This window comes from Vanellus vanellus (genome assembly GCF_965231255.1).
Source record: "Vanellus vanellus genome assembly, chromosome: 4".
Lineage (NCBI taxonomy): Eukaryota > Metazoa > Chordata > Aves > Charadriiformes > Charadriidae > Vanellus > Vanellus vanellus.
The window spans coordinates 31,811,310-31,824,183 of record NC_138909.1 but is presented as its reverse complement, the minus strand read 5'-3'; the positions used below and the strand labels follow the sequence as shown (position 1 = coordinate 31,824,183).

The following is a 12,874-nucleotide window of genomic DNA, read 5'->3' as shown; positions in this document are numbered from 1 at the left end:
TTTCCAAGTACTACATACTATCTATCTGTTTTTTGCCCACACATCTTTTTTCTACACCCTAAAGAACAAATAAAATGGGAAGTTTTATAATCCCTTAAAATCAAGCAACAGGCTGAGTGGTTGGCAAAAATCTGACTAAACTCAATTTATTCTGGCAGGAGTAAATGCTCAGAGTCCCATTTAAATAAAGTGCTGACTTTTTTAAAAATCCAATTTTCTGACAATTAACATAGCTATTGACAAAAAAAAAGCCAAGCTGCCAAGTGGGTGCTGTGACTGGTGCTGAGCATGGAAGACCCATGAGTCATTTTTCTCTGTTGAGAGAAACTCCATCATTTGGGTCCAGGCTCAAAGAAAGCTCTGTCATATCCCATATCGGTATCCCTCTAGCAGCCATGGAAAGGGAGGGACCACGCTTACCATTTAGGATCATTCCTAATGAATGCTTCCAATTGGTTTAATTGTGAGGGTTTCTTGGTTGTTTGGTGGGTTTTTTTGCATAACACCTGCTCCATCAAGGTCTTGGTCTGTGCTTGGTGCCCCTGCCTGTTACAGTGATAGAAATATAGTGAAGAAAACACAAGGAGCTTTGTTGTTCTTCTCTGAGAGGATGTGTTTCCAGCAGCCCCCACGGGTAGCGGGTGCCGTGGGCCATCTTGTAGCAGTGCATGGCTCGATACTTCATCCCAGGATGCCTTTGAGACAAAAAGGCTGGAGCAATGCTGGTCTTGACGGCGTGTGCTTTATGCTTTCCTCTCTCCCAGTGAGCTGGTTGAAGATGGGGTCTACAGTCTTACTGGTGTCCCCAGGTCTGCTTTTGTGCTGGATGGAAAATCTAACTTCTGCTAATTAACTGCTGTAATGGCCGAGGTGGCATCCCAACTGGGTCATTGTTGAGTAGCTCTCAGAGCTGTGCCAGTACTCTGTGAAGCAGAAACTGCTGTCTTCTGCCCGTCCTCCTCTCTCAAGCCTGGAGGCTTTTCAGCCACTGGACCAAGTGTTCTTCCCAAAGGCAGTCTTTTCCCCTCTCTCTTTGCCTGCGAAAATGCATACGTTCTTTTCCTAGACTTTCCCTTTAAGTAGTGATTTTCTGGGGAAGAGAAGAAAAATGAGAGCTATAATGAATCTTGCACTCGGTAATAGATGTTTGCTGCATTTCCCAGACAGCTACAACCGCTACAGGCTCACTAGAAATGCACAGATTAATACCTCTGGGCCTGAAACAAGTATATAGAAAGTGCATGGCAATAACGCTCTAGACTTTATTGTGGAAGAGTTTGGTTTTAACTGTATTATTTCTTATGCAAAGACTGAAACATACAAAGTTATTATTTCAGGAAAGTAAGCCGCAAAGTTATTACAAAATGTCATTTTATGCTAAACAGCAATGTTTTCCTTCTGTGCAGAACATTTATTCTAATGGGTACAATTATTATATGAAAACCAAGCATTAACCAAGATTTTATCGATACTTTGACATTCAGCAACATTCTTTCTCCTGGCCTGTTTGTACCTCTGACAGAAAAGTTTGCTGCAGGTCAAATGCTGCCAATCAAATTTTAAACCAAGGAAAAAAATACAGTAAGTTGTAAATAAAGGCTTTGAGCCAACAAACTGGGGTGCACAATCAAGTCTGTGCAAGCAAGGAGAACCCCGTTGGCCTTGACAGAGCAAGAGGCGTAGGCAAAGCTGTTGCCCCCATGAATCCACATGCAAAATTGGGGAAGGAGATTAGATGCTGGAGACATTTGTTTCAGTGGTCTGTATGAAGAGTTTGCTGAATTACAGTTTGGTCTCTACCTTTTGACGTATTTTTTTCCGAATTCCTCTTCCAATGAATTTCGCTTTTCAAGGCATTGCATCCCAGCCATGGGTATGAAGTTCTCTGTTCAAAATATTGAAGTTACAATAGGTTTGTCTGAATTTTCATCTGCAGTAGCTGAACACATTTAACTGAACATCAGAAAAATAGAATGCAGAAAGGAGAAATAGTTCGTAATAGGATTGATTCAAGTCAGAGAGAGGAAACAAAGGGCCACATAACGTTGCTCAAGCAGCAAAATACATAGATTTGAAAAGAAATTAAAAAAACCAACCACCCAACCCTACTCAGTGTAAATAATTCCCATGAACACATCATTCAGCATGCTTATGAAATCAGTTCATCCAACAATTTTGATTAACCGATTTGTTTTAGAAATTGTAATCAGTTTATGATTCACGAAAGGGCTGAATTCCTTAAAATAAAATAAATTGTTCATAGGAAATCGTTTGACCGGTTCTAGCAAGAGGAAACCAGGTTAAGACCCTTCACATAGTATTCCGCCGCCTGAAAACCCATAAAAGAAATGTGTTTTTCATTTTCTTAATGTAATTTAATAAGGAACTTTTCATCATTAAGTATTGTAATTCCATGTACTTTATGATGCCATTACATATATTTACACAAATTAAGTTATTTGATATAACTGCATTATTGTTCAGGTTGCATTTTTAAAATGGGCAAAATAGAAAGCGACAACGCTAGAATGACATTACAAAATGTTACAGCAAAATTCCAATGTAATATAGCTATTGTTCAATCACTATATGAGAGTAGAAAAGAGAATAAATCAATTTAAAAAATTAAGGCTAATCTCTGTTCTTGGCTTTCACTGATGTTAATCAAAAATAATGGCACCGAGGCCACCATCTTGGAAGTCTAATAATACATTGCAGAGCTGAAAAAATGGGATTCTCTTTAAAGGACAGAAGAAGAAAGCTGGGACTTTCGAAATAGCTTTGCAGAAATGCCACTGTACGTTTTTCTTCTTTAAGCTGTCTAATATGAAAACCGGTAATTTATTTACAAAATAAATTGTGATAGACCTTACCTAATGGGTTTTGAATTCTTCTTTGGACGTACATTCATGCTGCAGTGGGGTTGTGGCAGTCCTGCTCTGCGTCACCAAACTGGTAGTTGCCACTGGACCTCCCAGGGATAACAAAGGAAGCAAATGATTTTAAAATCTAGTTTTGATCATTTCTGTCAGCCCAGATTGCAAAAATATTTGGGATTACGTGAATTGCATATGTTTTCATAGGGATTCAGACAGGGCACGCTTGCTGCAATAAACTGCTTGAAATTTGTATATGAATGGTGGCAAACCCGAGAGACCTCGAATTTGCACTTGTCCAGATTTTGCCAATTGCTTGAGCCGGGTGAAAAACTCCTTGGATAGGAGGCTATAAAGTTATTTCCTTTCAAAATCTTGTAAAGTCCTACCAAACCAAAAATCGTTAGCTGTGTGTTGAACTGGCAATACAGAAGCACAAGAGGGTGACATTTTAATGTCCTGATATACCAGGGTGAGGCTGAGTCAACCATCAACAGCAGTGGGCTGCGTTTCAGCATCTGCTTGAGTTTTTCTTTGTGAACTTTTAGAAATGCGTGATCTGCAGACATGCTCCAATCCTATGAGAATATGTTAGTCTCCATTTGTCCAAGATATTTTGTAGTCATAAAATCTCGTTAAATGTAGAATTGGTTCATCTGCTACGCGGGGTCTGCCATCCTTACGAAGGGTATCTCTGCAATGCTGCTGAGTACATTGATCTTCTGCTACAGCTGCACAAGTGGTTTGACTTTAGCATCGGTTCACAGTACAGCCACTGACAAAGCTGGTATGAACATGAGAAAGGGCAGATTTTAAGCTGTCCTTCCGTATCTTTGGAAGAAAATTCTTACTTTTTATTACTATGTAATGGCGATGCTTGTTAAAATTAATGTAGGCACGTGGATTCTAACTGTGTAAGTAGTGGTTGAGGTTCCTACCATCAAATTTATATTTTGAAATTATTAGGCATGGGATTTCCAAGGAAGGTGATAGGAAGCTGCGCTCAGTGTTATTGCTAGTTTTGGAGAACTGAAATGCTTTTGGCTCTTGTGAGCCCCAGCCTTGAGTCTCAATGGTGTTGAGACTCCCCGTTTTAATTAAAAAATGTGTTACCTACCCCTTTGGAATTTGGTTTGGGTTGGAGTGGCCAGGAGTGTTTTCTGTCAAAGCTTTTCCACAAATAACAAAAAAAAATTTCCACAAAGTGGTGACTTCCCACAGGAAAATAAAAAATTTCAAGGTCGGTTGTCACGCGTTTCCTTCAAGTGGACCGACTTACTTTCTGGAGGGACCACAGTGCCTTTTGGGAATGTGTGGAAAGGCTTCTTCACAGTGGCAGGAATGGCCTCACTAGCGCTGTGTCCTGGGGGGAAACAGGGAGCATCCGCGTTGCGGAGCTTTGCTGACATCCACGTCGCAATGGCTGCAGATTCCCATTTTCACGGGGCTCGCTGTGCAGGAAGGAGGCACAGAAGGAGGGAGGTGGACGCAGAAGGTTTCTGCAGAGCGAGTTCTAACTGCCCGTCTCCGCTTTTCACAGGTTCAAAGGACCATCGCAAAACAGATTCAGATGGTAAAGCAGATTGGAAAAGGTCGCTACGGAGAAGTCTGGATGGGAAAGTGGCGTGGCGAAAAGGTAGCCGTGAAAGTGTTTTTTACCACGGAGGAGGCCAGCTGGTTCAGAGAAACAGAAATCTACCAGACTGTCCTGATGAGGCATGAAAATATTCTCGGTGAGTGAAATTAAAGAGAATTATTCGATAGCGTACAGGTTTCTTAAGTTTAATAATTTTGTATTTGCTGTTGCCTGATGCCCTTTCTTGCATGCTTTGTTGCCTGCTGCGCTCTGCAATTGGCCACCCACCACTTTTCAAAAGGAAGATGTTTCAAGGATTACTGAAAAATAGTAGATAAAATTTAAAATTAATGGGGTTTAGGGGCTGTAACTCCAAACACAACATGTCTGTTGCTGCCACCTGTATTTCCATATCTGGGCTTTCTGAAAAGATGTTAAAGGCTAGAGGTGAGGCATAGTTGCGTGGAAATAAGATGAAAGAAATTAAATGTTATTAAAATAAAGCTATTGCAGCGGCTGACAGTCCGGAGTTCTGAGCAGTCAAAAAAAGCCCTGAGAAGGATTAATCTGAAAATCTCCTTTTTTTGCAGGATTCATTGCCGCAGACATTAAAGGCACAGGATCTTGGACCCAGCTGTACCTCATCACCGACTATCACGAGAACGGCTCGCTTTATGATTATCTAAAATCTACTACCTTGGACACAAAAGCCATGCTAAAACTGGCTTACTCCTCCGTTAGTGGCTTGTGCCACCTGCACACGGAGATCTTCAGTACTCAGGGCAAACCCGCTATTGCCCACCGTGACCTAAAAAGTAAGAATATCCTGGTGAAAAAGAACGGCACCTGCTGTATAGCAGATTTGGGCTTGGCTGTTAAGTTTATCAGGTGAGTAGAAGTGAGGAGGGCGGGGGAAAGTTGGTAAGTTAGACGCAAACGCGGGTTTAGTTGTTGCTTGAGCGATGTGTAAGCACCTGCGGTGTATGTGCATACCTTTCAGGCTACGCTCATCTGTCGGTGAGGTGGGGCTACCTGTGTGGGTGAGGATGCCGCAAAAACACATAGTGTAGGTGTATAAACTGTCGCTTTTGAATTATTGAGCACGGCACTTGCATTTGCCTAAAGGTTCAGTTTTCATCACTTCGCCCTCAGTAGCAACCTCAGTATTGCTACCACGTGCTAAAAGGACAGAGCATTGACAGCTCAAAGTCATGTCAGTAAACTTGTCACTGAAGCTTTCAGCTTGTCTGATCCCAAGGTAATTCACTCGCAACTTATACGGAATAACGCTAATCATTTGCACGAGTTACTGGTTGGGATTTATTGAAAAGCACCCCATTTGGGCTGCCTTTTCTTTCATTTCCTACAAATCAAATTGCCGAAGTACAGATTTGATTTTTGAAATGGCTTTTAAATTTGATTTTTAAAAAGTGGTTGTGTGTTTAAACAACTTAGAAAGAGCAGACAAGTAGGACTTAGGTGCTCCTGGGATTCGTAAAGGAGTCATCGCTGTCTGACAGCTCTCTTCAAAAGGAGCTTGAGCTCTCAGCACTGGTCCTGGTGGTGGAGACGAGTGTTACGAAGTCTGTGATTTTTCTGCACACAGAAATGTGGCCACAGTCTGAAGGTTTCCGTTTCAGAGGTCAGCTTTGAAACCATGGGCTCCCTGAAGTATCAAAAAAAAAATTTAAGAATTCTCTACAAATCTTGAACTGAAATTATTCAGAGCGTGTAAAGGCAGGCAGTTTTTATGTGCTCTTCTCACCATTCACTTAGCTACCAGGTTTCTTTGTGAGGCTTTTCCCTTGTGAACCTGACCTTTCTTTAGGAGATGAGAAAAGGAGTATTTTTACTTTGAGGAACAGGGGCCTGAGAAATGGCAGCTTGGAAATATGCTATTTGCGGTATAAGTTTCAGGGAAGAAATTGCCCCTTTGCAGACATACCTTGCCTGACAAGCTCAGAGCAGCACACTGCTTAGGTATGAACTGAGAAGAAGTAGGAACTACCGAGTGTTGCTGTAAAAGAAGGTGAAATATATATTTGTCACAGTCCAAATGGGATTTACTTTACATACTCGGCTTGTTTTAATACTGAATCCTTCCTCAGCCAGCATTTCTCAGGCAATGACCAGGAACGGAAAAAAGTAGTTGCAAGGGGTGTGTGCTCTGCTGAAGCTAATGAGTTTTAGTAAAGTTCTCTGCATTTCTCATTTTATTCAAAATATTGCGAGACGGTGCAGGTCACTAGATTTATGTTACATTCTGGGAGGTATACAGAAATGCCACCGGCACATGTATGATTTAATGACTGTTTAGGTTACTGTTTGTACCTCAGACTTGGCTTTTTTTCATTATTTTCATAACTGTAGGCGAAGAAAATTGCTGTAGGTGAAGAAAATGACAGAAGAAGTTGTATAAATATTCTGTGAGATTTTGTTGTACCCGTCACATTTAAAATGTTTACCTTTTGAAGATGAGGAAAGGGAAACAGAACTTTCTAAGCAAACCACAATATATGCCATATATTAAACTTTTAAAAACATTAAAACTGATACAGCTCAATTTGAGTTAATAAGAAAAAAAAATAAAATAAATCCAGTCACATAATTGATGGGAATTTGCTTCCCGTTAGATACGTATTGTCTCTTCTCGTCAGTGTGTGAGGCGTGACACATTTGGTTAGATTTTTTTTACTCATTTACGTCTGTGTGTTTACACGTCTTGATGTGTAAAGGCTGGGAGAGATCAAACTGTAATACACGCACAAAAAACAGTTGGACTTGTCTTCCTTGCAGGTCTGATTTGCTGCAGCTAAGTGATACTGCCCCAGCTATTTAGTGTACTCCATTAATTGCTAAGACTAAAGCATTAGATTGTGGAGTATGTTAAGAAAACGGCATTTAATGAAGGTTTGATTGTTATCACCAGCATTAGAGCTCGGGCTAATGCTAACGAAATCTCGCAAATGTTACAGCATCCCTGTTGAGTCGTATCTCCATTGTGGTTCAGCATTTGAATGCTTAACACAGCCCCGGGCGGGTCAGCCTTTTAAGGAGGGTTGCCTTCCCACTAAGAGGCTTTCCTTGTAAGAATTGTTCCATTAAGATTATGCATTACTTTTGACCTTGTTTGAGAGTGGATGCGGTGTGAATTTACTACTTCTCCCATCTAAATTGCTTTCTTTTCAAGCCACTTTACTGCATGTTTGATGCCCTTTTTTCCCCCTCTTCTTTTTGTTTTAGTGATACAAACGAGGTAGACATACCTCCAAATACCCGTGTAGGAACAAAACGCTATATGCCTCCTGAGGTGCTGGATGAAAGCTTGAATAGAAATCACTTTCAGTCGTACATCATGGCTGATATGTACAGCTTCGGACTCATCCTTTGGGAGATAGCAAGGAGATGTGTTTCAGGAGGTAAAGAGCTGGGAGATCACTTTTAATTGTGTCAGTGAACCCCATTTGTAACCCAAATCTTCCATTACATCCTTTTCCCTGGGTAATTGTTTTTACTGTAATAAACAAATGTGGATAAACCGTACAGGTAACTCTCTTAATATCCGTTCTCTTGTTGAAACTTATTTTAAAGCGTCAGTCAGTGCTATTTCAACAGCAAAGATTTAGACTGTTTTAATGGATCATTTGAAGGCAGCAGATGCCTGCACTGAAGAAGGAATATGGAACTCATTCAGGGGCCTTTTCCACTGGCAACACATTTTTGCTGGACTGGGGATATTCAGCTATTTTAGCGGAAAGAAAATAGTGATTTCTTCTGTTTTGTTAGCGTTAAATAGAAGGAGGAGGACAAGCAAATGTGGGGGTATGCTGTGCCACTATTTAAAATAAATAATCTATTTACAAGACAAGTAGAAAAAACCCAGAGGGAAATGTCACTTATTACATCATTATGATACCAGTGATGTGCCTCTTTTCCTTCTGGTATCAGGCATTCAAGCGTGAGGACAGCAAAGATAAAACAACGAAGCCAGCTGTAGACTCAGGGCGCAGATCCATCCTTGCACGCGTAGGCTCTGTGTGCTTTCTGCACATAGAGCTCAGTGTAGTACAAAAATGATGGGTGTTATTACCTCTATTTTGCCACTGAGGAAAGTTAAATGCAGAGAAATGACATGGCAGTGGTGTTACGTGCCAGATTGGTGGCAAGTAAGAGTAGAGCATGTCTCTCTCGGGTCTGTGCTACCTTTATGGGTCTTTAAAGCCTGCAGTGTTGTGCCGAATGCTCACTCCATACTTACCCTAGAGGAGCTGAATGCCACTGATGAGCAACATGATCCCTGTGTTTACAAACTGGTAGTGTATTGCAATGATACGTTGTAAAATCTGGCATAGTGTTGTCATTGTTGCTGTGCACAAAGAACGGTACTTTGCCATGTTCTGAAAAGGCACAGAAATGTCCTTTAATATATATAGCAGGTCCACTGACAAGAAGATGACCTAATTCAAGGTTAATTCCCTGCCAAATTACTCTGATGTGGGCCCTATGTTAATAGTCCTTTCTGTGATAACTTACTGGAGATTGCTGGACTGGACAGTAGTGGCAGAAACTGTCTCACTTGGCAAGTAACTATGCTTTCAGATGAAGATACCTGACCAGTCTTTACACAGCAATAGTTACATTGGAGCTTGACTGTGGAATAAACTTCTAGGGCAGGGAAGTCCTTCTAAGAAGTATGTCTAATTGTTAAACAGTATGGTCAATCTGTTATAAAATGAGAGGGGAAGAGGGTAGTGGAAGGTGTCTTCTGCAAGTGATGGGCAACTAACTGCTTTTTTCAGGAATAGTTGAGGAATACCAGCTTCCCTACCACGACCTTGTGCCCAGCGACCCCTCGTACGAGGACATGCGGGAGATTGTGTGCATCAAGAGGCTACGCCCTTCGTTTCCCAACAGATGGAGCAGTGATGAGGTATCGTCCCTCTTAAAATGCAGCCTGTGTTTTTAATCAGAGTGAGTGAATTTTTAATCAGAGCGAGGTTGACTCAGTTCTGCATCATTTTGAGTGAGGAGGACCTTTACCACTGGTGCTACCCCCAGTCACAGTGTAACAGGGCTCGGGAAGGAGCGTGAGCTTCTCGGATATCCCGAGAGCGTTAAATCAGTGGTTAGCCAAAAATTTTGAAAGAGGAATTATTTTGTAGTGTACAGTGCAGTGGCAGTGTACTTTGTGTACTGGCAGCTACTTCAGTGTGTACTGACGCATGGGCTTTCATTCCGACCTTTTTTCTTTTTTTTTTTTTTTTTTTTTTAAAGAAGGAAGTATCTCCTATCTCTTTGAAATGAAACAAGCATACAGCTTTTTTGTGATCACAGGTGTGCAGGTTTAGAAACACCATGATTTTTAACACTGACATGAGCACAAGATATTAAGTTTCACTCTTCGGGTATTGACATGCAGTAGTACTGACCAGAGTAGCCGCTGCACCGAGGAGCACCGATCGCTCACCCCTTTACCTCTTACAGAAAACAGTGCTCGTGTACCTCTTCGCCTTTTAGCAAAGAGGGCTACAGATGTGGCCTTTCAGAGGAGACGTAGGATCCAGAAAATGCTTTTCCAGAATAAAACGAGGAGGTGAGAGGGCTGTGGGAGAATCTGAGCTCTCCCTGCTGAGAATCTGTTACAAAGCAAAGTTGTGCTCCTGGGATCAGAGGCAAACAGCTGAGGTGCCGGAGGCAAATCTACTGACTGCTCTGGAGATGCTCAGGAGGAGGGGTCGTTAATCATGTTAATTGCTACAGTTTAACGCTGTAAAGTTTTCTACAGTCACAGAAGACAGCTGCCATTTGGGAATAGCAGTGTGTAGATGAATGTTCTGCAGGTAGATGAAAGATTTAGGTGGCATGGGACGTAGGCAGTTTGGGAATGTGAGGGGAAAATAAAACAACCTCCCTGGGAGGCTCGAGGACTTGTGCAACAGCCAGCGTGGGAAGATTTAAGCGAGACTTACCTGCCTCACCCTCTGCTTAGCCAAATCCCTCTGAGCCTTCAGACTGGGAGTAGAAACACTGGAGGAAGAGCTGTTGGTATCAATCCTGGGAAGGGCTTTTGTGTGGTGGCATGCAGTGTGTGTTTGGTGCGCTACCGCATGTGTCGAGGATTGGGGAGGCTCGTTGGAGTAACTGTTCTTCATTAATTGATTAGCATCATCAGTAATCCCACTTCAGGCATTCTAGTGATGAGAGGCAAAATTGTTAGTGCGTAAAAAACGTTGTGTGTCACCAAAATGGGTTTATAAAAAATCCGCATTAATCTGAAATGTATTAGGCTGGTCTGGGCACTGCTGGTGGTGTTTGGGCTTAATGCCTTTCAGGATCTGCAGGTCTGCACTGCTTCTGGGCCAGCAGCCTCAGGAAAACGGAGATCAAGTTGGATGAGATGGAAAACCTCTCTTTTCCTATTGTAGCAAGCAAATCTTGAGGCAGCGTAAACCCATAGGGGTCATCAGCCGGCTGCGATGGCTTATGTGATGCTTTATGTTTTGGAAGAAGGTGGTAGACGCAAAGCAGGGATGTATGTTCCTTTTCCAGGATGGAAATCTCCTTTTCCTGAGATGCTGTCAGCACAAGAGTTGTTGCTGGGAGCTGGAGGAGGGTCTGGCTGCACTTCGGAAGCGGGCAGGGGATGCGAACAGGAAGCCAAGCCGGGTGCTCGCAGGCGGCTTTCTAGCAGGGACGGCTGGCCAGGAGCCGTGGGTGCGGGCTGGCCCTGGGATATAGCCCTGGGGGCCAGTCACTGGTTGAGGAAAATGGATTCCACTGAATTTGTACAGCAAAGGGCTCCCTGTACAGAGCCACGCTTGTACGGGTCCAGCTGCACGGGGCTGAGGAAGAGGAAATAAGAAAAGTGCTTTTGTGGAGCACACAGCCAAGTCTAGGCTATAACTTGTCATAATTGATAATAATAATTGCCGTGTTTGGAGAACTCTCTTAAATATACAGAAAACAAAAGCTCTTGAAAAGTGATACCAGCCAGCATGTTGTCTTTTTTTTGGCTGCCCTTAGAAAAGACCTTTTCCCTTCAGTTTTTCGGCATTGCCGTCAACTGCAGTCTCCTCTTCCACTGACCCAGGTGGGACTTTCTCTCCTGTTTTTCTCCACAGTGCCTACGGCAGATGGGGAAGCTGATGATGGAGTGCTGGGCTCACAACCCCGCCTCCCGGCTCACAGCCCTGCGGGTCAAGAAAACACTTGCCAAAATGTCAGAGTCTCAGGACATTAAACTCTGACTCGGCCAGAGGCAGCTCTCATGAAGGCCCATGGAAACGGACTTTCTCGTGCGGGCAGAAGTCTTGAAGAGGTATTGAAAGTCTTCACTAATAAGTACCTTGAATGCAGTCATGCTTAAGAGCAGCTGTAAGTTTGTTTGACAACTTTTGAGAAGGCTATCTTTTGCAAAAGTCAGCTGAATTTTGACATACGAGATTGGAGGAGGCTTGTCTGCCCTTGTTTACACGGGGAAATACAGTTTTAGTAACTGGTTTAAGATTATGCATGTTGCTTTCCATGAAAGCCATTTATTATTTTATTATTATTATTGTTATTATTATTATTTTGATTGTTTAAAAAGATACTGCTTTAAATTTTATGAAAATAAAACTTTTGGTTAGAAGTAAAAAAGATGTATATTGTTACATTAAAAAAAAAATTGGAGGAAACTGCTGAAAATGAAAGCAAAGTGACTTTTTCATTTATAAAAAACTATTGAATTCCAGCATTTAAAAAAAAAAAAAGGAGAGTGGGTCTGCGCAGCTTAGAGGAGCTTTAATAGAAACCGTCTTAAAAGCTGCCTACCTGCGGAGACAACTTTCCATAGCACTGCTTGTGCGAGCGGTTCTCACAGTATAGAGATGGAACGCAATTATATCCCTGCCATCGTTAGCACGGGTGGCCGGGTTCCTGTGGGTGGCCTGTCCCAGGGGAGGTGGTGCTTCATTTCATATAGTCAGGAGCTGTATGAATATGGTTCAGTGTGACTTGTTTGAAGAAGCTCTTCATGTTTCCAGGAAACCCGATGGGTATGGTAACAGGATGATAAACAAGTGCCCCTTTTCTTGGCTTTTTTTTTTTTTTTCTTTCTTTCCCCCCACTGCAAAATAAAGTATTTTGTGTATGAGTGGAAATGAAGTACACATTTGGATCTGCTGGTGAATTTGCAGCTGCTGTGACCTACATACACAACCACTGGATAAGAGGAAGTTTCTTGTGAGAAAAAATTATTAACTTGATCTTTCATCTGTGTAAAAGTGAGGTATCCATCTACAACCACAGTTGGAAAAAAAAATAATCTGTGTTCCTTTTCTTAAGAGAAAGTGAAAAACCTCAAAAATTCTCATTTTTGGGGTCACAGTCATTTTTCTTCAAGGAGACCTGGTGCCTCATGGCTGCAGCAGGAAGCCAGCAG

General features: G+C 42.1%; 1 protein-coding gene across 1 annotated transcript in view; it reads left to right on the top strand.

Annotated features, from left to right (window-relative positions):
• The window catches only part of BMPR1B (bone morphogenetic protein receptor type 1B), a gene marked incomplete at its 3' end in the record, with an annotated part of 30,565 nt that extends 18,866 nt beyond the window's left edge, over positions 1–11,699 (top strand). The window contains exons 6-10 of the mRNA XM_082482045.1: positions 4,417–4,609; positions 5,043–5,340; positions 7,696–7,871; positions 9,252–9,382; positions 11,574–11,699. Of these exons, the coding sequence (XP_082338171.1) occupies positions 4,417–4,609; positions 5,043–5,340; positions 7,696–7,871; positions 9,252–9,382; positions 11,574–11,699 (924 nt within the window). The remainder of the gene's footprint in view (positions 1–4,416; positions 4,610–5,042; positions 5,341–7,695; positions 7,872–9,251; positions 9,383–11,573) is intronic.
• Between the last annotated feature and the right edge of the window lie 1,175 nt (positions 11,700–12,874).